We start from the raw sequence: 25,187 nt of genomic DNA, 5'->3' as shown, positions 1-25,187 counted from the left end.
CCTGTCCCTGTGCCGCGGGCACCAGCATCACCCCGGCCTTTCTCCACCTTCTCTGGGCAGGGACCGCGGCACGTCCCAGCATGAAGAGGGGAACGTTCCAGTATGGTCACGATGTGTTTGTGTCATGGGAAAAGTCTCAGGACACGACCAGATTCCCTGGGATATTTCAGGGTATTTCACTTCTAAGTGGGTTGTGTGTGTTGCGTTGCAATGTGCTAGTGCTTTGCAGTTTGTGGTTCAGGCAATACATAACGCCGCTTCTCAGCCTGTTAATGGATGGAAGATACAAGGCTTCACAGGAGTGCAATTTTGAGGAAGACCTGGAAACGTTAGTCTGAGGATGAAAAAGTGAGTGAGAGGGTTTTGCTGAATGATGGAAGCTTGCTAAGAAGTTTGAAATGCCACCGAGCTCCTGGAGGAGGTGGTACGTTGCATGGGGTAGACTAGGCGACTGTGATAGCTGGCTTATCACATAGATATTGGTGTGACATAGCTGCTTGAAATTAAAAAAACAAACAAACAAAAAAAAACCAAACCAAAAAAACCAACAAAACAAACCCCAACTCCCCCATATTTTGGTATAGAAATGCAGACTTTTCAGTATTGCTGCTTATGAATTCTTCTTTCTTTAGTACAACTCTAAAAGAGTACATGTTTTGTTCCCAGGAGGAGTGAGGTGGTTTAAAATGTGAACTGTGATGTGTGGATAACTACCACCAGATGGGCGGTGTTAGCGTATTTACACACGCATGCTCGACACCCGGGTTCTGCCATCGTTTGCTCTTTTACATCGAGTAGCTGTTGAAGGACTTGCAGCTCTTAACTTGGAGGAAAAGCATGCGAAAGGTGAAAGGGGCTTTTTGGCCAGGCACAGCCTGTCTCTGGCTCTCAAAGCTTTGACTTGCAGGCAGAGCATGGGGATCCCACAGCAGGGCCACCTCGCCTGGCCAGTGCTGGGACGGTTACTGCAGCTAGTTGCACGTGCTCTCAAGGGAATAAAAAGTTGGCGGTTTGCCATAAAACTGCATGCTTCTGGATTTGGGATCTGCAGAAGGAGCTGTGGGATGCCCACCCATTCCAGCTTGAGAACTGCTCCTAACCTGAGCTCTTGGAGGTACCTCGTGTCTTTCTCATGTGCAGATTTGGTGTAGGTACCAACCAGGAAGGTTGGTTGCTTGCGTGCTTGGTATAAATACCTCTTTCGTGCATCTGGAATGTGGGCTTCCATTGAGCTTCCTGCTTTTAAAGCAGAGTGATGGAAACTTTTCCAGATGCAGATGCGTCTTCACCCTCATTAGTATCTAAAATGACCCTGTTTGAATCTCAAGCTGTAGCAAAAATAACTGGTTGCCAGGAAAAATACTCTTAAGCCTGTAACTGGGCTGCGTAACTGCCAGTAACACAAACATGAATGACGAACTTCGTAATTTATTCCATTCCTGACTTGGTCATTTTTGTCATCTTGAAACTGTCCTCTTCTGCAGCCCCCTACCTCGGACCTCTTCTTTTGCCATCCAGCTGAAGGGGGCATACCTCACCTTGCCGGGTGCCCTCGCTATGGGGCATACGTCCCCCTGAACTCGCTTGTCAAATTTTCAAAACACGTGAAGGATTTTTAACTGCCTAATCTTTCTCAGAACAAGAAATGTCCAAATCTCCTTTATGCTGAGATTTGTTTGGTAGCATCCGATAGCAGAGGTGCGCCGCCCTGGTACTGCCTGTGGCAAGGCTTTTATCCCCAAACTGCGTTCTTGTTCTTTGCTGTAGCTTCCACGTTTACTGTAGGGGGAATGTTTTGGCTAAAATTCAACTGGATTTCTTGTGCGCCTGCAATAGGTTCTTTGGAAATAAAAAAAATAGCTATCCGGTCATCCTACATGATCTTGGCATAAACTCATAGATTGGGCCAGAAACAGCTTTATATTGGTATGAATACCCTTCTCGAGTCTCTGGCAACTAAGCAAGAATGATCTCTCTTGGCATTGTTCGTTTATCCAGATAAATCTGGCAAAAATTGCTTGATCCGGTATACTCCCGCTTGGTTCTGCTCTTTCAATTTCTGATACTGACTTTTCAACTAGAATCTTGTAAAGCACAAACTAGAAGGTTTCTCAATATTCTATCCCGAACATGTGCCTACCTGTCTTTAAATTAAATACGAAGGGTGGCCCTCACTGGATTTTCCAAGTGGTCTTTGGTATTTCATTGCACTTAGATTTCAGGTTTTGGAAGCTTCCATGTTTTCCTGGGGAGACGCGTGTACTCGGAGCTTCAGTTCTCTAAGAACTTAGTTAAAAGTGTGCTAAATTAACTGCTAGTTAGTCTAACTAATTAATGTGACTGCTTAACCTCGTGAGCAACTTACCCTCCTGATTTTCGGCTGGCAGTCTGTATGGCTAGCTTTTTCTGAATTTATTCTTTAACAGGAGATGGGGATACAAGTCAGTCTCTCTGAATTTCTTGCTGTTTGAAACTATGAACAGATAAGCTGGAGGTTGAGGCACAAGGTTAAACCAGCACCAGTAAAACGTGACTGGGCATCAGAAAGCAAGAGATATTTTAAAAAAGAGAATTAGTAAGGCAGTATTACTTTCTTATTTTGGGGTTTTAGCCTCTGTCAGTCCTTAGTATATTCTAATCTCGTACGCCCTTTTCTCATCAAATTGCTGTAACTAAAAACAAATACAAAATGTGCGGACCATGAAGCAGGCCTTCTGGAAACACTAACCAAAAACGTTAGCGTTCCCAAAGGGCCTGCGGCGTGGTCCGGCCAGGAGGCCGAGGGGAGAAAATTTGAGATGTCTTGCTAACAGAGCGGGCTGGAAGAAGTCAGGTTCAAGGATGACATTTTGAGAATTAGAACAAAGAATAAGTATGCAAACCAGGGGGTTTGCAAAAAAATCTTCTAAGTGTGTTTGTCTGCTAATTTAGTAACGGATAAGGTTACTGTAAATGCTTTGCAAAAATCCCATCGGGATCCCACAGCATGAAAATAAAAGTGCTTTGGTAGTTGAACTCGCAAATCCACTGCGTGGTTGTGCCCTGGCGCTGGGATGCGGCTCACACTGCTCACTGCAGCATTCGCCTCCGCACCCTCGGCCGCTGTGTCCGTGTCGGTGCGGGGCCGGCACTGAGCCAGGGGGGCTGACTCCTCTCCTCCCAGCGCTCGGCTCTCCCAGGAATCGGCTGTGGAGGGCGAGGCGTGGGCTTCCCTCTCTGCCCGCCGTCACCCTAAAAAGCTTCTAAGTGCTTAATGCAAAACGGCAGCGCAGCTGCTTCATACCCCTGCCAGCGTGTCAGCGTCCACACGACTGTTCACAGCGCTTAAGGTGTAGCGATGGAAAGGGGAGTTTCCCATGCAAGGTCAAAAATAAGAATATTTCTAGTAAAGGGCCTGCCTTTTCTTCTAACCAACCTTTTCAGCTGCAGAATAATTTCCTGTAACTTGCAGCAGATGAGAGTGCATAGTGTAAAAATCACTCATTTTGATTAGTCTTGTGTCAGGCTTTGGTACACGACTGGCTTCTGCGTGCTCATTCCCTTGATATTTTTTTAATTATTTTTTTTTTCTGAAGGATGGTGTATTTTACTGCTGTATCTGTTTATTTGTTCTGCAGGCACGTGGTGAGTATTCCCCCGCCCAGGATGGGGTGCTCTTAACCGGGCGACCCGGTGAGCGGGCGCTGGTGTTAGTGACCGGGCGCAAAGGGGGAAGCGGCTCTAAAGGTGAGGTTTTCCTTAGGGAAAACCAGGTGCAGGTGTGGCCCTGCCCGCGTGTGAACGGATCGACTGTGCCCAGTGTAATGGAAAAAGTCAAGAGATTTTTTTTTTCTTTTGGGGGGGGGGGGCGGGGACAGCGCATTATTATTATTTTTTTCCTCTTTGTATCCTAGCTGAAGGGAAAGGATGCAAAGTTCCGCTAGGAACCCACGGCTGGGCACTGAGAGCAGCGAAGCTGCTGTATCCGTGTGTCTCCCATTCAGCTCAGGCCTCCCGTGGTTTATTTTTGCAACAACAAATTAAACGTGGAAGCAGCGCCTAGTGAGCCCCAAACGGCTGAAAATAAGCTCCATTATCCGCAGGGAAGGGCAGCGTTGCCTTTGGCCGTCCCGGCCGCCGTTGGAGCGAGCGGAGACGGATGGGTCTAAGGTCTGGGGCTGGCCTCTGATAAAAGCAGGGCTGTGGCTTTAAGCGATCGCTGGCTGCTTGTGCCAATTGCAGAAGCTGCAGTATCTGCCGCTGCCGGGAGCCATCGGCGCGGAAGTCGGATAACCTGGGGAGAGGCAAGGTCCAGTCTTGCCACTCGGCCACCGCCGCTGGACCAGCCCAGCCTGGCTGGTGGTGCCACCACCTGCGTGTCACCCATGAGTGCCGGGGGGGCTGCCGGAGCTGGAAGATGGGCTGCTCCAGCAGCAAACTCTGCCTCTATTCTCAGTGTGCTGCAGCAAGGGTAATTAGGATTTGTTTCGCCGGGAGCAAGGTGAAAGCGCCTTGGTGGCGGGGAGCCTGGACCTTGTCCCCTGGGCGCCGTGGCCGTGGGTGCGCGGTGGCTGTCGCCGAGCCCCGGAGTGGTTCGGCCGTGGCTGTCCCCAGGGTGCGGGGCTGGGGACAGAGGGGACAACAGCGCCTGGGCAGAGCGGGGAGGTGGGCGCTTCTGCTTGTTCTGAGCACGGGTGGGTTGTGGTGCTCTGGGGAGAAGGAACACCATCTCTCAGAGTGAAGAAGGGCGAGCGGCGGGGTGGGCTGTATTCAACTTTGTACAGGGCTGTGCCTTTCCTGCGTGGGGGACCGAGCATTTAGCAAAGCCTTTGGTTTTGTGTTTGAGTAAGCTTAAGATAAATATTTAATGCATGTCTCTCTCGCATATATACCACGCTTCTGTGCCCTTGACAGCTATGAGTTGATTTGTTCTGGAGGCTTATGTAGCTACACCCATCATAAAATATATAATTAATTGCTGCGAAGTAGCGTTTCAATTGCAGTGTTATCCTGGAAAAAAACTGTTCTTTGTTTTAAAGTATAACTTCCTTAACAACAGAAGAACATCTGTGTATTTTGTAACAGCAGAACTGTTATCCTAAATGATTCATATCTTGGCTTCTTGCTCCTGCCTCTTGTTTTCCTACAGACGACATGTAAGTTAATTACTGGAAGGTGCCCTGCTCGGATCATTAGTAACCAAATGTTTGGGTTTGTTTTGGTCTTTTTTCTCTGCAGAGGGAGGAAGCGCTGAAACAGCGTAAAGAGTTATCTCAAGAACTAGTTAACCTTCGAGGAGAACTAGGTAAGTATTTATTTTTGTATTCTTCATGAGAACAGAAACGCAGCAAAGCAATCTGCGGAAAGACGGATGCCCTGGTATTGTAATGGCAGTCATTGAATTCCCCGACTGGATTCTGCTCGGATGCTTCAATCGCTGCCTTTCTCTGGAGCCCTGACCCCAGGTTCACCGAATTCCTGGCACTGATCTGCCTGCGCCTGACGGGGCCTCCTCGCAAAACATGCGCCTGGTGACCAAAACCACTCACTTTCTTAAAAATGGGAAGGTGGCTGACAGGATATATATTTCTGTTTGCTCCCTAATTCATTTGTACGCTGTCTTCTAGAGACTTGCCGGCAAAAATCTATAAACCTGTAAGATATACTGTGCAAAAATCTGCATTTTTGCCTTAGCGGCTTGTAGGTGAGCGAGTGTAAAATTAACAGGAGGAAATGCCATCAGGCTAATGGGATTACATCTCTGAACTCATCCTAGTGGACAGCTGTAATATGAAACTGAGCTATAATGCGCAGGGGCTGGTTTTGCCAACTTTGAAGCTTGATTTAATTGTGTTTAATGGTAACTTCACGTAACTTACTTGAGCTCAAAGCAGAATCATCTTGTGGAGTGCAAAAAGTCATTGGATTGAAAATTATAACACTTGAAAGCAAAGCTAGCGTTTTATAAAAGCACACTTTCTTATGATGAAGCCCCTTTAAAATAGAAAAAAAAAAAAAGCTTTGAAAGCACAAGTAAAACGTGTGGAGCAGTTTCAGATACATCACTTATTCCTGAAAAGTTGGAAACGTTTATTTTCACATGCTTTGGAAGTTGGGTATTGTCCCAGCCAGACTTGAGTGTGAATGTAGGTCTTGTTATGTGCAGGTGGTGCATTTAATGCTCAGATTTATTTTTTAGCACTGATTAGTCAAGGCGGGCATTCCCTGGCAACAACTCGGAGCTGGAAGCGTGTGGTGGGGAGGGAAGGAGGGAGGGGTCTCCCCGTCCCCCCAGCTGAAGCAGCAGCTCTGTTGTCACTGTTACTGTCATCCAATTTAGAGGATTTACAAGGGCATGTAGCCATAGGACGAGGGGTAAAGGCTTCAAACTGGAAAAGGGTAGGTTTAGATGTGGCTGCCCCATCCCTGGAGGGGTTCAAGGCCAGGCTGGACGGGGCTTTGAGCAGCCTGGTCTGGTGGGAGGTGTCCCTGCCCAGGGCAGGGGGGTGGAACTAGATGGTCTTTAAGGTCCTGTCTAACCTGAATCATTCTGTGATTCTGTGTTAAAACGCAGCTTTCTGGGAGCTTTATTTGATGCTGCATGAAACTGCAAATGTGTGAATGGGGAGTGTCACAAACAGAGAAAGCCTCGCAGCCTGACACAGACAGAAGAGAGTACTAAAGGCACTGCAGAAATGTGTAGCGTTTTCTTTCTTGGAAGCATAGGACTGCAAACGTGGGGCTTTTCTCGAGCTTGGTGCAGTCTGGCATCTCTCAAGCGGCAGCTTTTAACCCCCCTCCTGATGCAGCACCTGGGCTGCAGTTTTGCAGTGGTTTTGGGCAGGTCTCAGTAGGGGCTGGCTCTGAGAGCGCCTGGTCCTCCTTTGCCTTTGTGTCCCCCTGTCCTGCCTTGTGCCAGCCCTGCTGCGTGCCTGGGGACCTCCGCCAGCTGAAAACTAGTGTCTCGTCGTGCTGTTTTGCCAAAGGTGCCGGGCCTGGCTCAGCCCGTGGCTAAAGGGACGCTGGAGAGGAGAAAGGGGAAGGAGCTGCAGGGCGGAGGGTTGTGTCCCCCATCAGCTGCAGCGGCACTTCTGTCACCCTGAAGTGACAGCAACAAAGCTAGAGTTTCAGTGGGGAAATGGGCTTCTTGCATTCCTACAAAGTCAGGTTATAAATATTATAAATTAGATTTATATATTTTTTTTATGTAGATACATGTGACTTTCTGGGCAAACCCATTTGTTTATCATGAAAATGACTTCAGAAGGGCTGCTGTCGGAGCAAGACAGTCTCTGTTCTTCCATGTGCCTGCATCTTCAGCGTTACTTTTCCTTTATCGACCTAGGTTCTAGGTTTGCCTATCGATCTAGGTTTGCCACTTAGCAGGAAAGGAAAAGTTCAGCTTAAATGGGCAGACCCAAAGCTGGCTAGCCCTTTTGCCCGTTGCCGCGTTTTGGTGGTGGTTTGGTGGGTTTGGGTTTTTGTGGTTTGTGGGTTTTTTGTTGGGTTTTTGTTGTGTGGTTTGGTGGTTGTGGGGTTTTTTGGGTTTTGTTTTTTTTTTTAAATTGTAGTTCTTTCTAAGGGTGCTTCACTCTTAAACGAGCTTCCCGTAAACTTGTTACCTTCCTGCTTTGATTAACACCCTGCTGAGCTCATATGTGGGACTCCAGCTGCAAGACTATGCCATTCAGTAGGTTAATAACTAGGAAAAAACCTTCAGATGCGACGGAGCCTGATGGATGTGAGTGCGCAGAGCTGTCAGAGGGGATGGTGGACGCGGCCGTTAGCTCGTCCCCTCCACAGGAGCATCCAGACGGCAGCCTCGGGCTCGCTCCCCTTTGCGAGGTTTCCAGGCCAGGGTTTCACTGAAGCGTTTATCTTCATGCGGCTCCTTTGTCTCCTCTCGCCCACGTCACGCCTCCAGCCTGTCTGTGCCGCTCTCCTCAGCCTGGAAAGGGAGGGGATTCAATCACAGAAATGAATAACTACACAGGTCTTCAATTCTATTTAGCTTTAAAATTATTTAAAAAAAAAAAAGTTTAAAAAAATTAATAAATTAAGCCAGCCAAGCCTCATTTGTTGACAAGGTGTGAGAAAAGCAACAGTAGCTTTAGCTGAAAATAATCTGTTTAAATACACACCTGCTAATCAGCTTTCTGTTGCCACTGCTAAATGGATAGAGCTGAACTTCAGATTTCTGCCGGCTGGTTTGACATCAGTATGATCTTGGCATAGACTGGCTCAGAAAGTTAAGTACAGCTCGACTCTTATCTTGGCCGTGTGGACACGTGTACATGTTCCGTGGAGTCCCAGCTGCCGTGTTTCCCGTGCCGGCCGGCGTGCGGTTTGGGAAGGGGCAGTGCAGGAGGAGGACCCAGGTGAGCCCAGCCCTGCGCAGTCGGTGCCCTGCCTGTTGCCGTGTTTGAGAGGAACGTGGAGTCTCCTGCAGCTCCCACCCTGCCCACCTTGCACTCCTCGGTTTCTGGCTGTGTTTAGTTGTGTGCGCTCCCAAGCTCCCGGAGTTACCATGCGAAACCGAACCGGCGTGCTGTCAGACTGTCCGTTTTGCTGGGTTGTTCTGTTATGACCCTTTCTGCCAAAACAGCTTTTTGTTTAATGATGTAAATACGCATTAGGATCCCAAACCTGCCCCTGGCTGCGCGGAGCGTGAGGAGGGTGGGCACCGCATGCTGCCTTCTGCTCTCGGCCGCTGGAAATGCCTGCCAGGGTCGGCGGTGATGGTGTGTTTGGGGACAGGCTTCTCTGGAGGAGTTCAAATTCATTGACAGTTGGGTTCTGAACTTGTGTTTCCTTAAAATCTCCAGCCACAAAGACTAAACTTTGTGGTTTGAACGTAAACCCCTTGTTTCTGGGAGCCTGGAGCAGGTACGGATTGTCCTGGCTGTCACCTGTTTCCCTTCTTATTAAGATGCAAGGTAGCGTGTAAATTATTTCTAGTTACCTGTTTAATTACCTAAGTAGAAATTGCAAGAGCTGCATATTTCTTCAGAGGTACGAAACTGCTCCTCTAAATTAATTTGGCTCCAAATTGTTTGGGAGCCTCTTTGCGGCCGTGCTGGCGGGGATCCAGCTCGGCCCTGCTGCGAACCAGCAGGCTCGGGGCTGACTCAGAAAATCGCCGTTCCTGAGCGGGTTGCAGTGGGATGGAGAGGCTTCCTGCGTCCTGCACGGCCAAACGCCCAGCCCTTCTCTCTCCCCAATGCTTGCTGCATTGCGATCGATAATATTTTCTTCAAAGTACCTTCATGCTATTTTTTTTATTAATAAATGGCCTTTAAAATGCTTTAGAGGTTGGGATAACAAAAGTTTACTGTGTTTTATGGACAGGTGGAGTGAACGTGATTTGGTTTTCAGGTTTTGGTGATCCTTAAAATACTTAATAGTAGGTAGATGTTTCTATCACTTATGAAGACAGGCTGAGAGAGGTGGTGGTGTTCAGTCCGGAGAAGAGAAGGCTCCGGGGAGACCTTAGAGCCCCTTCCAGTACGTAAAGGGGCTACAGGAGAGATGGGGAGGGACTCTGGATCAGGGCGTGATAGGATAAGATGAGGGGTAACAGTTTTAAACTGGAAGAGGGGAGATTTAGATTAGATAATAGGAAGAAATTCTTTCCTGTGAGGGTGGTGGGACCCTGGCCCAGGTTGCCCAGAGAAGCTGTGGCTGCCCCATCCCTGGAGGTGTTCAAGGCCAGGCTGGACGGGGCTCTGAGCAACCTGGTCTGGTGGGAGGTGTCCCTGCCCAGGGCAGGGGGTTGGAACTAGATGGTCTTTAAGGTCCCTTCCAGCTGTAACTGTTCTATGACTATATGAATTGTTTGGGGCAGGGCCTGACTTGCCACGAGTAGTACGCTGGCCTGCCCGTGTACAACACTGTGGTGTTGGCAGCATTAGAGGACAGGAACTTACGTCCTGGCAGGTGTCCGAGTGCTTCACACACGTGTTCAGCCAGACCCACCTCAGTGTAGCTCAGAGCATCCTGTTTTGGTCTGCCTGCCTCGTTACGAATGTGACTTAATGTCCTGTACCGTTAGTCTCATTATAGAAGTAACACCAAGAGAAACCTAGTCATAAACTTGAAAGCATGTTTGGGTAGAAGAAATTCCAATATTGAGAATCTGCCAAAAACATGAATTAATTCTTTAGATAACAGGGTTTTTTTTTAAAAAAAAAAAGAATTATATGGAGAAGGATATGAGTCTTTGTGTCTCCAGTAGACTTACTGATCAACAGAACATACACAGTAGATCTTGTAGTGTGAAATATAATGCTAGAGCAATACAGCGTTACGTCCTGTGACATGACACCATGCAAAATAGTTGTTGTTTTCTGGTAATTATCCCCTTTCCACATCCCCCACATCTATTAAAATGCTGCTAGTTTTCTGTCCTAGTGACCTCTGTTTCAATATTTCAGACAGTCTAATGGTTTTTCATAAATCATAACGAGACCAGGGAGTGACTTAGACAATTTTATGAAGATAACCGTTGTTTCAAAACAATTCAATTACGGATTCAAAAAAAATATTAATCTATTATGTTCTTAGAGCCATGGTTATGGTGACTTCTAGGGGAATGTAAATTGCAAAATGTTTTTATGTAAGCAGTTTAGCCATAAGGACCGAATTGGGTGATGAATTGTTTTATAATTAGAATAAGAAAAAACTAAATTTTGCAAGGAGACATTGCACAATTGTAAGGTCTTGTCTCTTGGCTGCTTTTAGTGAAAATATGAAGTAGGTTTTTTGGGGATACTAAGGCGACTTTTGCGGTCCTCTCCTTCAGCCGGTGCTACTGTTGATGCGGTTCGGATCTGCTGCCGTTTGCACTATGGCAGGGGGTTGCCACCAGCCTGATTCTCCACGCGCCCGTTTCCCAGAGATTTGTTTTATGGCTTTGGCACATACAAAGTTTTGCAGTGGAACACCCAAGATGCAAGTGGCCATCGTTAACAACTACAGATGAATGTTAATTTTACATGTCAAAACCAGGATTTCTGATCGGAAGATACGTTCTTACCAAATCTCAGAAACTTCCCCTGATGGCCAGAGGTCGTGGTTCTGCCCAAAAGAACCAGGCTCTTTATAAGAAACAGGCGTTAAGGAGCCTGAAAATACAGATTAATCTTGCTCCCAGTTGTAATAATACAGGGAGAGACAGTGCTGTGTGGCTGGGAGGAGAGGCTGGGACGACCAAGTGGGGGAGAAATGTGGGCTTTGCTATTGGAATAAAGAAGTAAACCTTGTTTTTGGCTGCCAGTTACACCATATCCCTTACACTCTGTCCTTAAAGCTTAAAACTATTTAGACTTACAGATGAGATGGAAGAAATTTAACGGACAAATGGATAGCGTATCTTTTTCCCCTCTGTGGCTTGATTTTTCTCTCAAACGCTGTTGGACCGTTTGTCTCCTGTTGTTTCCTTGCTCAAGGTCTGCTGTCATAGTGCGCGGCTAACAAAGATGTGGGATTGCGGAGGGAAGCGCTTTAAGAAGGGAGAGGAGGCACAGGAGTTGTGTACAAAACTCCGAAGCCCTTCAGGGGTCTCTGAAGTGGATGAGAAGTTGAAATAGAGATTTTGAGGGTGCTGCTGGAAGAGCACACAATCCAGATAGAAATTTTTATTCAAAATTAGGCGCCAGTTCAGTGAGAAAACTCTTATGTTGAGTAACCGTCGAGTTTGGTTAGTCAGGAGTTTCACAGCATCCCCTTGCAGTGGGTGAGTGGCAAAATTAAGGAAGTAGTTGCCTTTTTCATGGCTTGTCCCTTAAAGCAAGGCAGTGTATGGTGATAAGTGAGATGGTTCAGTCTGGAGGTGGATAGGGCTGTGCAAAATACTTGCTGCAGACACTTGAGTCTCGAGTATGGGGACAAACTGTGGTTTACCTGGCTTCTGGTAACTTCAAATCGACGGTTCTGGAGTCGGTACTTCTGCTGAAGCTTCACACGCGCAGTTTCCTGCAGCGCCATGATGCTGGGAGCTCGCTGGTGGTGTGGTGGTTCCGCTGCTGGTTTGGATGGCAGGGATTCGAGTCAGGCTTGCGATCTGCGAGGAAGCGTCGCAGCCTCCAGCTCTGCGGAGGCCAGACGTTACCTTGAGGGTAACACAACCTTCAGCTGCCAATGCAAGTTTTAAAAGTTTGCGTTTGCCTTTGTAGCGCTAGTCTTCTCATAAATTGTGAACTGGCCGAACAAGAACTGATGTGTCTGTTTTCTTTGACAAAGGCGTGGTTTGCTATTTGCTTTTTTTCTGAAGTGTTTTGCATCATCTGAAGCTGTGCGTGCTGACACTTACAGATAAGACAATGAGAGGCAGCGCATTCCTTTAGCTAAACGGAGGCAAACGCATGGCTCTGGCCTTGCAAATGAAGAATTAGATGGTTGGTTTTAAAGGACGTGGATCATTTGAAGCATTTTGCTGCGTTTGTCTCAAATGAGGCATGCGAGTTGCCTGCCTCTCAGCTATACCCCCTTACTCTGCTCTAGGCGGTCAGATCCGTTCTGTGTGCACTTGGCTGTGTAACGTCTGCCTCTGGCTCGTTGCCTGGGTCTTTCTGTTATAAAATAATATCCCCTACCTGTGATATTTCCTCTTCCCCAAAGACGTGACAATACAAGCATGTATATTCAATGACATTACACCAATGCGATGCGATAGGAGTGTGAATGCTAATTTTCCATATTATTTTTTTCCCCAAAGGAAGCAGTTACAGAAGTTGCGGAAGGAATAAAGACAAAGAAATAAAAATCCTTCTTGGTAGTGGTATAGAAAGTACAGAAACCGGTGAAATCTGCTTGGGTTGCAGAGAATGTTGTGGTATGTTTCAGTTGAGCTTTTAGTTGCATCGTTGCCAGTCCTGGGATGAAGAGCTCAGCTTAATTCCATCCTGGTCAGCAGATCTTCCACACAGACCTAGTGCAGAGCGAAGCTTAGTTAGTTAAAACTAATTAAGGTAGACACGGCCACAGATTGATTTCCATGCAGTACCACTCACTCTCTGTCGCTTTCTAGTTCAGGTGCAGGTTCCAAGTGATGGCAGCAGGGCCAGGACTTCTTTACCGTTTCCTTACAAGAGAGCGCAGGTCTCATCCATGAGGTACTCACTTGCCCTTGATGGGCTGTAGCAAAGAGGGAGTGCGACCCTGGGGCAGGCCGCTTGCCCTCGAGCCCGGTGCTGCTTTGGGAATCGGTCCTCCAAGATACTGTAACTTATATATCTTCAGGCTCAAACACAGCTGTGATGAGAATTTCCTGTACTGCCTGTACAAAAAAAATCCGTGAATCTTGCCATGCTTTTACATAGAGTTTATATTTATACTGTTTGGGCAGTGTGCCAAGCTGCTATAAAGTCTATAGCTACGCAGGACTTCTGCATTTGATTGAAGATCAAGTTAAGGCTTTAACTGATTTTTCTCTTAAGTAGACACTCATCTGACTAATTTATTTTAACCCAAAGCACTGCAGTCTCTCTAGAAGCAGCTTTGCTTAAGGTCAGTGACCACACGCCGGTGGTAGAGGTCCCGTTTCCCCTGCTTCAGGCTCTGGGTGCAGCTGGAGCTGCAGAAGGCACTTGCTCTGCTCATATTGGCAGTGGGAAAATGACTCCTCCTGTTGGGGCCTGGCTGGCTGGAGTTGGGAATGCTGAATTTCAAGCCCACCGGTACAAGATACTAACTTCTGTTTTGCTTTTTAATCAGCCGTAAGTGTGGGGAGACAAACCTAGGCTGTCTTCTTAGCTGGCCTGTGTTAATATAGATGTAGAGAGAATTACACAGCGTTTCTTTGTGTTTTCTTAACGCTCTGCACTGTCTGCCTGAAACTATTCTGTATGTTGTGTATTTAAATCTCTTGGGCACGTGCCCATTAGCAGGACGTTTCAGACTGGCAGTTCTGTGTCGCACAGCCCGTGTCAGGCTGGAATCGCTTCTCTGCTGCATATCTGAGCGCGAGTAACACGTTGAACGGATGGTCTTCAGCATATTAAGACTTTCAAATTTAGCTAAGTGGTTTATATATCAAAAAGTACTCTGAGAAACACACTACTGCAATGGGATCAAATTAGGTGAAGTAGCAAATCCAATTAATTTTTTTATTGGAGCACTCCAGTGTGTCTCTTGAGACATTCATTCTTCTGTGTCATGACAAACTGTCACACTCATGCTTTCTGTCGGGGTTCCTGGCTTAACCGGATTCAATTAATTCTCAGCGTAAGAAACACTGAATTCGGTATTTTTGCAAAGATCTCTTCATGTGTCCTTGGAGGCGGCGCTTATTTCGTGGATAAATTGTATTTGCCTTTGTATAACTATGTTGTTGTGCAGAGTGTTCACTGTCCTTAGGACTTGTAACGAAGATGGCGAAATTAGCATTGAACTTGATCCGGTTGTTTTGTTTTTTCTTTTTTCTTTTGACATTTTCAGTAAGCACTTCTGCAGCTTGTGAGAAATTGGAGAGAGACAGGAATGAACTGCAAGTTGCTTATGAAGGGTTTCTGCAGAAGTTAAACCAGCAACATCACAATGATTTAGCTGAGCTGGAGGAGAGGCTTAAACAGTTTTACACTGCAGAATGTGAGAAACTCCAAAGTATCTGCATCGAAGAAGCTGAAAAGTACAAAGCGCAACTCCAGGAGCAGGTGTGTAACATCTTTGAAGTAGAAATGTTCTCTAGCAATTGCTTTCTGCTACAATTGAGCCTTCAGAGAATCCTGCGTTTTGCTAATAATGGAGTTATTTTGTCCAATGTGAAACTCCACTATAAAAATATTACTATGCTAAGCTGTCCGGATCTTAAGCTTGTGTTTAAACATGGTGGAGATTCCTTGTGTTCTGCAAGCTTCAGTGACTTCTTAGAGCTCCCCTGGATATTTGAGACAGCTTGAGTTTCAAGATTTATAGACCCACACCTGGCCTGTGACCCCGCTTTGCAGCAGCCCCTGTGTGCGACGGCCGCATACATCACGCTGTCGGTAGTGGCAAACTGTAAGGCATCGTTTGCATCTGTTAAGTGTTGTGTGTGGCTTAGCTTCTCCTGCGGCCGCCTGTTAAGTGCTACCTAGACCACTGAAAATGCACTCAAGGTACTGCGTAACGCCGTTGGAACAATACTTTAAACAAGGGTGAAGTCGACAAGTGTAAGGGGGGGGGAAAAATCATGTTGTCATATTGCAGGTGGACAACTTAAATATCACACATGAAAACTTTAAGCTGGAACTTGAAAACAGCCACTCGGAAAAAGTAGAGGAGCTGAAAAAGGAGTATGAATCCTCTTTTTCAGGCAAGTATTTTGTATTCAAGTACCTATGCTATATTACTGCTAGTCACAAACAAACACATTCAAACTTCTTGTTTGTATGTCCATCCATTGTTCTCGGTGGTCAGCTGTTTTTAAAGACATTGGCTGAATTCCTTCTTTTGGAACTGAACAAGTCTCGCATTGCATACGGAAATAACCATGATCCCACTGTAGTTGAATGAAACTTTTAAAACTGTTTAAGAGGGGAGATGACAGTAAAAGCTGTCTGAATTGCAGTCTGCCCCCAAAAATCTCAACTGAATGAGTAACTGCTCCCACCCCTGTATTTCTGTAAGGAGCACCTCAAAACTGAAACTGGGGATAAGGAGGGTTGTGTGTTTGCCAGACTGAGATGGGCATGTTGAGAAATATTACGCGCTGCTTACAGTCTACTGCGGCAAAGGTTGTTTTTCAGGGAGGGGGTGGTGAGTGTGCTCAGCATTGCATGGAACTGATTGGAGTGATGATGATTGCCATCCTCCCTGCAACTCCACTTGACAGCCGAGTTTCCAGTGATACTTTTGCGTCACTAAAACTAGTGATGCTTTCACTGCAATCAAAAAGCAAACTCCTCTGCGTGGCATCTCCAAAGTAGGAAAGGAAATGTTTTTTCTAGAAGTTTTTGGAAGATGCAACTTGAATTTTTGCTGTGTTTCCAATCAGAAACCCAGTTTTTGTCAGACGTGGCTCTTGTGCTCCATTCTTCCATTTGTTGCATGTAGATAAGTGCTTTCAAAATTGACATGCTGTCAACTAATTAAATGGATATGTGAGGGGGCAATCAACAAATCTGCAGCAGCAATAAATCTGGTGTCTTGTACATGCTTTGGAGCAGTTGATGATAAATGTTCTTTCCGTGTTTCATTGACTCCGCGTCTGTGTGTATGTGTATTGGCTGGCTTTTCGTGCTGCTGCTTTTCAGAAAGAGTTTTCATGCCTCACATGGTATTAAAAATCTGCAAAAATAATTTGTTGCAGAGCTCAAGAGTGTCCATGAATCTGAAAGGAAGTCCCTTGAAGATTCCTTTAAAGAGAAGCAGGAGTTGCTAGAGGTTTGTTAAGGGTTGGGGTCGTTGCAACAGTCTAAAACTCAAACCACAGTCTGGAGATGTGCACCGAAGTCTTGACCTAACTGTACCGTATCTTTTCATTTCAGAAAAAAATTGATGAATTGAAATGTGAAAATGACTCTCTGAGTGAGAAGTTGAAACTAGAAGAGCAAAAACAAATAGCCAAAGAAAAAGCCAATCTTGTAAGTCTTGATCTTCAAAAGTAACGCAGATGAGCAGATCTTGTAAGCCTGGGTTTATTTTATTGCATAATAAGAAAGGCTTGCAATCAAGCTTGATAGGGCTCCCATGCTTATTAATATTTCATGTAAATGACTCTCCTACCAGAAGATTTTCTCTATCACTACAGTGTTGTGTATTAACCTCACCATTATAAATCTATAAAGCCGTTGAATATCTAAGCCAGTGGCATAAGTTATAGCCTAGGTTAAATTGAAGACATACACGTACGCGGAAGTTGTGCTGTAGCTTTCTTCTAGACAGTCGATTCATGTTGTAGCGGCGCTGTGATCAGCGTGGGCTTACCTCGCTGCTGCAGAACTCCCTTGTCACTGATTTATCCTTCAGATAAACTTGTGTTTTGTCCTGCCTTTCCTCCCAAGGCTGCTGTTAGCTGTGATGCTCCTGCCTTGGAAATGTCCCCTGAGAGAGGTTTCTCCTGCACTGGGAGGGTTAGACGCAAACATGCTCATCTTTCTGCTTCCCTGGAAATAACTGGAATACCAGGAGTGTTGCTTATCCCACAAAGAGAAATTCCACGCTTAAAAGCTCACTTAGGATGCTTCTCATAGAAGTTGTCCTAGTTTTCACTGGAATTTAATTTCTTCTTTTCTGTCTTCCTGCTTATTCTTGTGGCAGGACAGAGCTGCCGCAAGAAGAACCTGCAACCACAGTATGTTGCTGTGGTTGGGAGAGAGGATACCAAAGGGAACGCGCTGTACATTGCGCTTGGGAGCTTGAACTGTATTCCACAGGCACGCTCAGATGCTGTTCAGTTTAAAGGAGCAATAGTCAGGTGCCTTTACATCGCTGCAAATGCACTTTGCATCCTGACGGCATAAGGGACATCATAAGCTTTAGGCCTCTCCGATACTGATTTGTCCCAGTATATTCCCGAAAGGTGGAGGTGGCCTGTGAAATGTACTGGTTCTGTCCTCATGGGACTGCGCCCCACAAAAGGCAGGCATCGCCCGCCGAGCCTGGGGTTTCTGCCGCGGCAGTGAAGCTGGTGCTCCCCGCGGTACACCAGTATTCTTACCCAAATACCTAAAACAAGTTTTGTTTGTTTGTAAAGACAAACCTAGTTACACAACACGCTTAATCATTGGTTGATTTCTGTTTGTGTTCCACTTGGGCTACCTGGAAATGGGCTGAGACTTGCTTTGTTTCTCCTTATTTTTGCCTGTGACTTTGCCTTTGAAACGCAGAGAATATGTTTTACTCCGCAGTGTTTGAATGGTTCCTCACTCTGGAACAGACGTCCTGGAGGAAACCAGATCTCGCCCTGCCCTGTCCCCCTCCTGCTCTCCCCTCCACCTCCTGGAAAACGACAAAAAAAGGAAAAATAAAGTCCAAATTTGCTGTACTGTAGCTAAGTCAAGGATGTAGAGCAGCGCAAGATTTTTATGTCCAATTGCATTACTAGGCTTTAAGAAGAATGTAAAAACAAAAATTTTCTATTTCTGCTTATGACCCAGCAACTCTCAGAATCAAAACGGGGGGAAATCAGCTAAGGTCGAGTTCATGGCTTTAAACTTCTGGTGCTTTTTGAACTACTCCAGCATCTGAAAACGCTTCAAATGTTTATTCTAATTACCTCTTGGGATGGGTTATGAGTAATATGAAATAAATTTTGGAACTCCTAGCCTTAAAGGGAGCCTTTGGGCACTCCTGCAAAACAAGTTTTGCTGTGACAGCTTTAGTGTCTGCCCTTGACTCACAAGGGTTTTTCACGTTTGCGCATAAAGTGTTTTCTGAACAGATTCTCAGGAAAACTCCAACTGTCCATCTACACCAAAGGGCAAACAAAAGCAGAAGAGAAAGTGGTAGCAAATATATTAGTTTGGGGTTTTTTATTCTAAACCGTTGGACTTGATTTCACTTAGAACACGTAACTGTTGTTACTGTATTTTCTTGCTGTTCCTAAATAGCAGAGAATTGCTTAAATTGTTCCTGAAACTCAGGGTACTAAGCAAACTCTGTGGAAATCTTTCAGAAAAACCCGCAGATTATGTATCTGGAACAGGAGCTGGAAAGTCTGAAAGCAGTGCTGGAGATCAAGAACGAGAAGCTCCATCAGCAGGATATAAAGCTAATGAAGATGGAAAAACTGGTGAGTTTTCCTTGGGGTCTGGCAGGTTTGGACCCTGTCTCCGAGTTATGTTCCGATGATGCACTCGGGCTCGTCAGACTTACGTGTGAAGATCAGTATTTTTTTGTGTAAAAGGCAAACTGAAATGCTGATGGGACACGCTCACATTGCGGGTTGTTCTGTCCGCATTGGGCTGTAATGTGAAGAGGGGGAAGGAACCACCAGATGCTGTAAATGACCTTGTAACCTCTTCAGGCAAATACTGGTTTGCATAAGCTATTGCTAAGGTAGTACAGGGTCATCTGGGAGCCTCTTCCATGTTTCCTTTCCTCTTCCTTCACTCCTTCCTCATCCCCAAAAGAAAAAATCCTGACCTGCTACGTTTGCTTGAGTGTTATAGAAGATAGATTACACTGTCAGGAAAACATTAATATGTAAGTGATCCTAATTAAACAAGAAGGGATCAAATATGAAATGGAATAAACATTTTCATCTAGAGTTGATTAGCTTAGGTCAATCGCTTCAGCTATTATCTTTAAGCTACTTGTTTAGCTGTGGGGATTTGCTCCTGATCTGTGCGTAATTCCACATGAAAAGGCAATTTGGGGACAGAACTTGTAATTACGTAGCATGCTCCTAGCTTGTGGCAGGACAGGGTCCTTATTCTGGGCAGGGCCTTTGAACACTGTTGTAATACTTGCTTAAGCAAGATTTTAATGAGGAAGTATAGAACGAGGTTTGGATACAAAGGCCTACATTCATGCCAGTTGTTCAGTATTGTATGGCAGCATGTGTTGCCCTGGTCTACAATTACTAGTGAATTACTAGTAAACCTTCCTCTTTCCTGAGAGATGTTGGCCACAGTATAGAAGCCCTTGGACCATCCCACCATTTAATCACTGTTTTCTTTAACTTTGGTAACACCCTGCAGCAATGAAGTGGAATGGGGAGAGCTGTTTACGCAGGGGAGCTCTTGAATTTGTCCCACTAGCGTGTTATTTCTAGACAGTCTTCTGTCTGCAACAGCTTCTAAAACTGCTGCCCTTCGCTGGCAGAAGCTACTAGAACGTGCTGGTTAACTAGTGGATCCTTTCACCAGTCCTCCTTTGTTGGCATCTAATCAGCGCAAGTGGCAGAACGCCAGCATTATGCAAGGAGAAGGCAAGTAGGATCTATTTGGCTATTACAGAATATTAAGCCACGATAGCAGGTCAGTCTCACGTTACTCTGGGGTTTTGCACTTATCGTAACAAGGTCTGCAAACTCCAGATTATGAACGTCTGTGATGGCTCAGTCAGTATCTTGATGAACGTGTGTATGGGTCTTATTTTAAACTGTGACCTTTCTTTCCAAGCTGGAGAACAACACAATCTTAATGGATAAATTAAAGAAGGTTCAGCAAGAAAATGAAGAATTAAAAGCTCGGATGGACAAACACGTGGAGCTTTCAAGGTGAAAAATATCTCTGGACTTTCAGATGTTTTTATGAACCAGGCAGAGGTGTTCCTGGTTCATACCAGGAACGAAAGACGTGAAAGAAAATTCTGTGTAAATATTAGTGGTTGGGATTTTGTGGTACTCTGTAAAAGAACTTGCCCCTTTTTTACCCACTTGTATCTCTACAAATGTGCATTCCTATGTAGAAGCAGCAGGAAGAGATTGTAAGGGGGTAAAGGCTCAGTTTGTTCTTCAGTGCTCCAAAACAGTATTTCAGGGAAGAAAAAGCAACTCAGAAATACCATCTTATTGTACACTGGCTCTTTGAGTATTACTGGCTTGTGAGCTAAACTTGGTTTTACTTATAACCACTTCAGTCAAGTGATTTGTCTTCAGTTTAGATCAATGAAAAGACCAATGTTTTATTTAGCAATAATAGTAATATTTAACACGAATAAAATGGATGTGAGGTTCTCCTACCTTCAACTATTGCTTAAACAGATGGGCAAACTCTTCCAGTCTGAAGGAAACTAAAGAAAATGCAGTTTCTATGTGGAGCTCAGCCTGCAACAAGGCCCAAAGGCTCCAGCATGGCCATTTAAAAGCATCTGTCACTAGAAGGAGGACAAGTCTCACTTTTCAGATGCTTTTTCTGGTCTTTAGGAATGTTTCTTATTGGGACTTTCTCCTGCTTTTTGCAAGCTACCGATTTAAATACAGCAAGGATGAGAAAATGTTAAATCCTCCTTTTAAGGAATTAATTTAGTTGTAAGCCAGTGCAATTTCAAACCTTTCTTTAACAATTAAGTTCAATGCTGTTGCTGGGTTATGTGTTCTGATGTGGATATTACGTTTGCAGGCAACTTTCTACGGAGCAAGCTGTTTTACAGGAGTCGCTAGAGAAAGAATCAAAAGTAAACAAACGCCTGTCAATGGAAAACGAAGAACTTCTGTGGAAGTTGCACAACGGCGACCTATGCAGCCCCAGAAAACTGTCTCCCAGTTCTCCATCCGTGCCTCTTCAGTCCCCACGAAATTCTGGTAACTTCTCTAGTCCCACAGTGTCACCGAGATGACACCTCTTGAGAGAAAGCAGGGATTGCATTTCATTTGTGATCTGCAGAACTGATCCTAACTTTTAATCACCGGAGCGAAGAGCTATATTAGCTGACTATGACGACTAAACATAACTGGAAACTCTTTGGTGCAAAAATGGCGATAAGAGACTGAGAACATGGGAGTAAGACGCTCATGTTGCTCCTCCCAGAAAGACTTGTTTATGACCTCTACGGACATTGTTGCACAAAGCACTTACAGAGCAAGGAAAGACTTGTTCATTGCCTTTTCACCTAACTATAAGAAAAAGCTCAGGGGCTTAGAGATAAAGATCACAACCTTTATAATATGTTCCTTATCACCGACACTTTTTTTTTAAGGCTGTGTGTATGTGTGCGTGCGTGTGCTGTGGATGGAATGGATGTAACACACTGTGCGTGTGTCTAAATGCTGCCTTCTTTGCTGTGTACGTAATAAAGGATAAAAGCTGAAGACTATACATCGACATGTACTTCCTTAATAATGCTGTCAGTCTGCACGCTTTTAGCAAAGAGTACCCCCCCCGGGAATGAGGAGAAACTGCCACCACAACCATAGGTTAGTTTCCTTCATCTTTCTGCCTTCAGTTCAGTTAAAAAAAAACGGCATGGAAAGCTTTGTCAACTGATTCATTGGTGTTTTGGCTGACCTGAGTATGCAACATGGAATTAGTTTTTAAAACAAACTGGACTGCAGCCATATTTTGCATGGATTTTTGGTTTAATATCCATGCACAGCTCTGCCATTTGAGAAGTTTTTTGCAGGATACAGTGGATTTTGGCTTTCAAGTCAACAGGGTCGTGATCAGAACCACGGTAGCCCTCAAAGTCAGAAGTTACTAGTTGAGTTGCAGGTTTAGGAACGTAGACCTTACCTGCTGAAAAGGAATCACTTGCTTCCCCAGAACAGTATGCCCATGGCTGAGGCCATCTGCTGAGGATAAACTCTAGATGTAGATTTGAAAGCCAAAGAGAAAAATGCAATAATTGTCATTGGGTGCATTCTTCACTCAGTTCTCAAGAAGAATCTTAAGTAATTTGTGAATTCCAGTGTATCTGGTGACACACTTTGCCTTTTTAAGCGTTAGCATTTGTATTAACATTCTTCAGGGTTGGCTAAATTCACCTGAGGAAAAGGGGGAAGGTGGTAGCTGTGTATTTATCTTGCTAATTCTGCCATACCTTCCCTCCAAGACTGCAGGATAGCAGTGTTTTGCCAGTTCATTTGGCAGTAGATCCTGTACAAGAGATTCTGTAAAGCAGGGGGAAAAAATATTGTCCTGGCTCCTGGAACTGGAGGCTGAGGGTGTCAGCACTTCTGGAAATGTCGTATGCTGAGCTTCGGCTTCAACAAGGTAATCACGTAGTCTTGCTACACCCTTGGTCAGACCTGTTTAATATCTCTACATTGTACCTATTAAACACAGGTTCAATTTCAAATTAGTATTACAAAACGCCATCTATGCTCGTAATAGCTTGGGTTTGCAGTCCCACTTCCAGGATGGTTGTGATACTACTGTTTAGCTAATGCTGTTAGCTAGCTATGCAGGTAACTTACGGTGAATTGTATCTGCTGAGTTTCCCGGTGTTTTCCTGTTGCCTGGGGACAGGAATCAAGGGGGTGGAAAGTGTTTAGGGAACTCAGCTGGAGAACCACTTCAAACTACTTTACCCAAGACTTGAAAAATCTTGGCTAGTAATAAGGAATGCAGACATATAAAAAAAGACTGTTAACAGTGCTCATACAGTAAAGTAAACTTGTAATATACTTAAACTTGTGATTGACTATTTCATCAATAAATAGACTTAATTTTCCACAATGTACAAGTCGAGGGTGCCATTTCTATGGAACATTATCTTCTCTTTTAACCCTCTTTAGGGCACTGTACGTACCACTTGTTAGTGGTGTCAGTACTTCAAATGTTTTCTAGGGGTTTCAAATTTAACTATGAAAATCCTTTGTGGGCCAAAGCTTGGCTTAAAGTATATGTTTGAAAACTTTTATTTTCTATGGTCAAAGAAATTTGATCACATGTATTTGAGCTGAACGCTTAAAAAAATAAATTGCTTTTGTACTGATTGAAGGGGTTTTTCTCCTGCTTTATTAGTCAAGTGGAATATTCCTCCAAATACTAAAATCTTGTAGTACCTGCTCAGCACAGCAGAACAGTAATAGTGAACTTCACTGCACAAATTATTAATGTTCAGCTAACCCTTAGAAAACTTTAACTCTACCTTTGCTACTCTCAAGTTGTCAGAAGTTACACGGAGCTTGCTCGTGATTCTTAGGGATTCAGTTTGAGTTGGCTGTTTAAAAAAAAAAAAAGTAAAATGTAGATAAGATTACAGAACTAAGCAATAATAAAATACTTGAAAATTCCTGAGTACAGTTGGCTTAAAAGAGGGACCCAATGTGCATGTGCCCAGTAAAAGGCATTCTAAAGGACTTAAAATGCTCACCTTATTCAGGAACTTTGTGTGAGAAAAGCCACACAGAGTTTAGCAATCAAACAGGTCACGTGACAAGAAGAGTTGTCTAGCCACTAATAAGAATATTATCTTAGTTGCAATGTTAGTGCCTCAAATAAAATATGCAAGAAGAGTGCATACAAACACTTAAAGATCAAATATAGGGTACCCCTGTGTGTAACAGAGAAGGGGAAAGCTTTTCCAGGCTACCAGTACAGAAAAGTGAGTATGGTACAGTAAATAATACAAAGACTGTTAATTTGTCAATGGTATCCCTCCACAATACAGGACACTCCTCATCTTTAAACTTCTTGCAAATAGAATCTTTAATGCTCTTATGAAGAAATGAAGAATCCTTGCGTATAGAAATCAGACTACAGAAATACCTGTTTAGTGTTTGCCCTGTTGGTCCAAAAGGATTAAATAATTCTGTTCATCTGTAAGTGCTGTTTCAATATTTTTCTCTGTTTGAGTATTAATATTTCAAGCTTAAATACCATGTGTTAGCAAAAGCTTTGTTTGATTCAGTAACTTTTACATATTTTTTGGTAATTTTTTTAGCATAAAGTTTCCTTCAGGAAAAGCTAGAAACCCACTCACCATAAATACATGCCAAAGGTCTAGTGCTAGTCAAGCAATTAAACAAGTGATTATCTTCAGATGCTCAACCTTAACTAGTAGTTCCAACTCTAATGATCAGTTTCAGAGGACGTTACAGTGACGTTTATATCTGTACCAAATAGTTTCTTACTGTTCAAACTATTCATAACATGGTTCACCTACCATCAATACTTTTCTTTAAAGGTCTTTGTATGAGTTGCACTGTATTTGCTGTAAAATTTTGGGTGAATCATTTCCTTATGGTAACTTGAAGACTCGAAGTTTCTCATTACAAACACCAAAGGCTCTTGCATGTAAACCAGCATCATGCAATTCATGCAGGAAATTCCTTCTAGACAGTAAGTAACCACTGATCTTTAAAACTGTAGTTGCCTGACAGCTAGGAAATCATTTAGGGCTGAGCTGGAGTTAAAAAGGTCATCAGAAAGTTGTAATAATCATCAAAGCCTGAAGAAACAAATACCTTCTGTCCATTGGTGCTGCCTTGCCTTAGCAGAGCAGTGACTGAGGTATGGAAACAGAAATAACAATACCGGCAGGTTTAGGCATGTGACTTTGACAAGTCACTTAAATTTTGTTTCCTGGGCTTCATTCTCCTACCCTGTGTCACTGTCCGTTTATGTGGAAATGTGTAATTGCATCAATGTGAAAAGACTAAGGCCTACCCAGGAGGCTTTTGGTAAAATAAGAACTATGTAAAATACAGAGTAAAATAATTCTCATAGTTTACAATGATGAGAATTATTTTGATGTTTAAGGGGGGGAGGAAACAACCACCAAAAATTCTTCCTTAAAGGCACTGCTTCTGTAGTTATTATCAGCCTTGAGAACTGCGTGTGAGCTCGGTACACATGAGTTAGTCTCCCTCAGGTTTAATGCTTCAGCAGTGATGCAGC

At 44.4% G+C, this 25,187-nt stretch overlaps 1 protein-coding gene across 5 annotated transcripts in view; it reads left to right on the top strand.

Moving 5' to 3' along the window:
* MTUS1 (microtubule associated scaffold protein 1) overlaps positions 1 to 23,281 on the top strand; it is a 94,061-nt gene extending 70,780 nt beyond the window's left edge. For 4 of the 5 annotated variants that reach the window (XM_074588181.1, XM_074588183.1, XM_074588184.1 and 1 more), the window contains 8 exons: positions 5,218 to 5,284; positions 14,416 to 14,630; positions 15,166 to 15,271; positions 16,268 to 16,341; positions 16,446 to 16,541; positions 18,575 to 18,691; positions 20,025 to 20,122; positions 20,967 to 23,281. In XM_074588181.1, coding sequence (XP_074444282.1) covers positions 5,218 to 5,284; positions 14,416 to 14,630; positions 15,166 to 15,271; positions 16,268 to 16,341; positions 16,446 to 16,541; positions 18,575 to 18,691; positions 20,025 to 20,122; positions 20,967 to 21,183 — 990 coding nt within the window. In that variant the 3' untranslated portion in view covers positions 21,184 to 23,281. Of the gene's footprint in view, positions 1 to 3,895; positions 4,451 to 5,217; positions 5,285 to 14,415; positions 14,631 to 15,165; positions 15,272 to 16,267; positions 16,342 to 16,445; positions 16,542 to 18,574; positions 18,692 to 20,024; positions 20,123 to 20,966 lie in introns of those variants that run through there. The other variant, XM_074588185.1, reaches the window with a different exon arrangement.
* The last annotated feature ends 1,906 nt before the right edge of the window (positions 23,282 to 25,187 follow it).

The sequence above is a fragment of the Larus michahellis genome, chromosome 5, assembly GCF_964199755.1.
Source record: "Larus michahellis chromosome 5, bLarMic1.1, whole genome shotgun sequence".
Taxonomy (NCBI): Eukaryota; Metazoa; Chordata; class Aves; order Charadriiformes; family Laridae; genus Larus; species Larus michahellis.
This window is presented reverse-complemented; position numbering and strand designations above follow the sequence as displayed.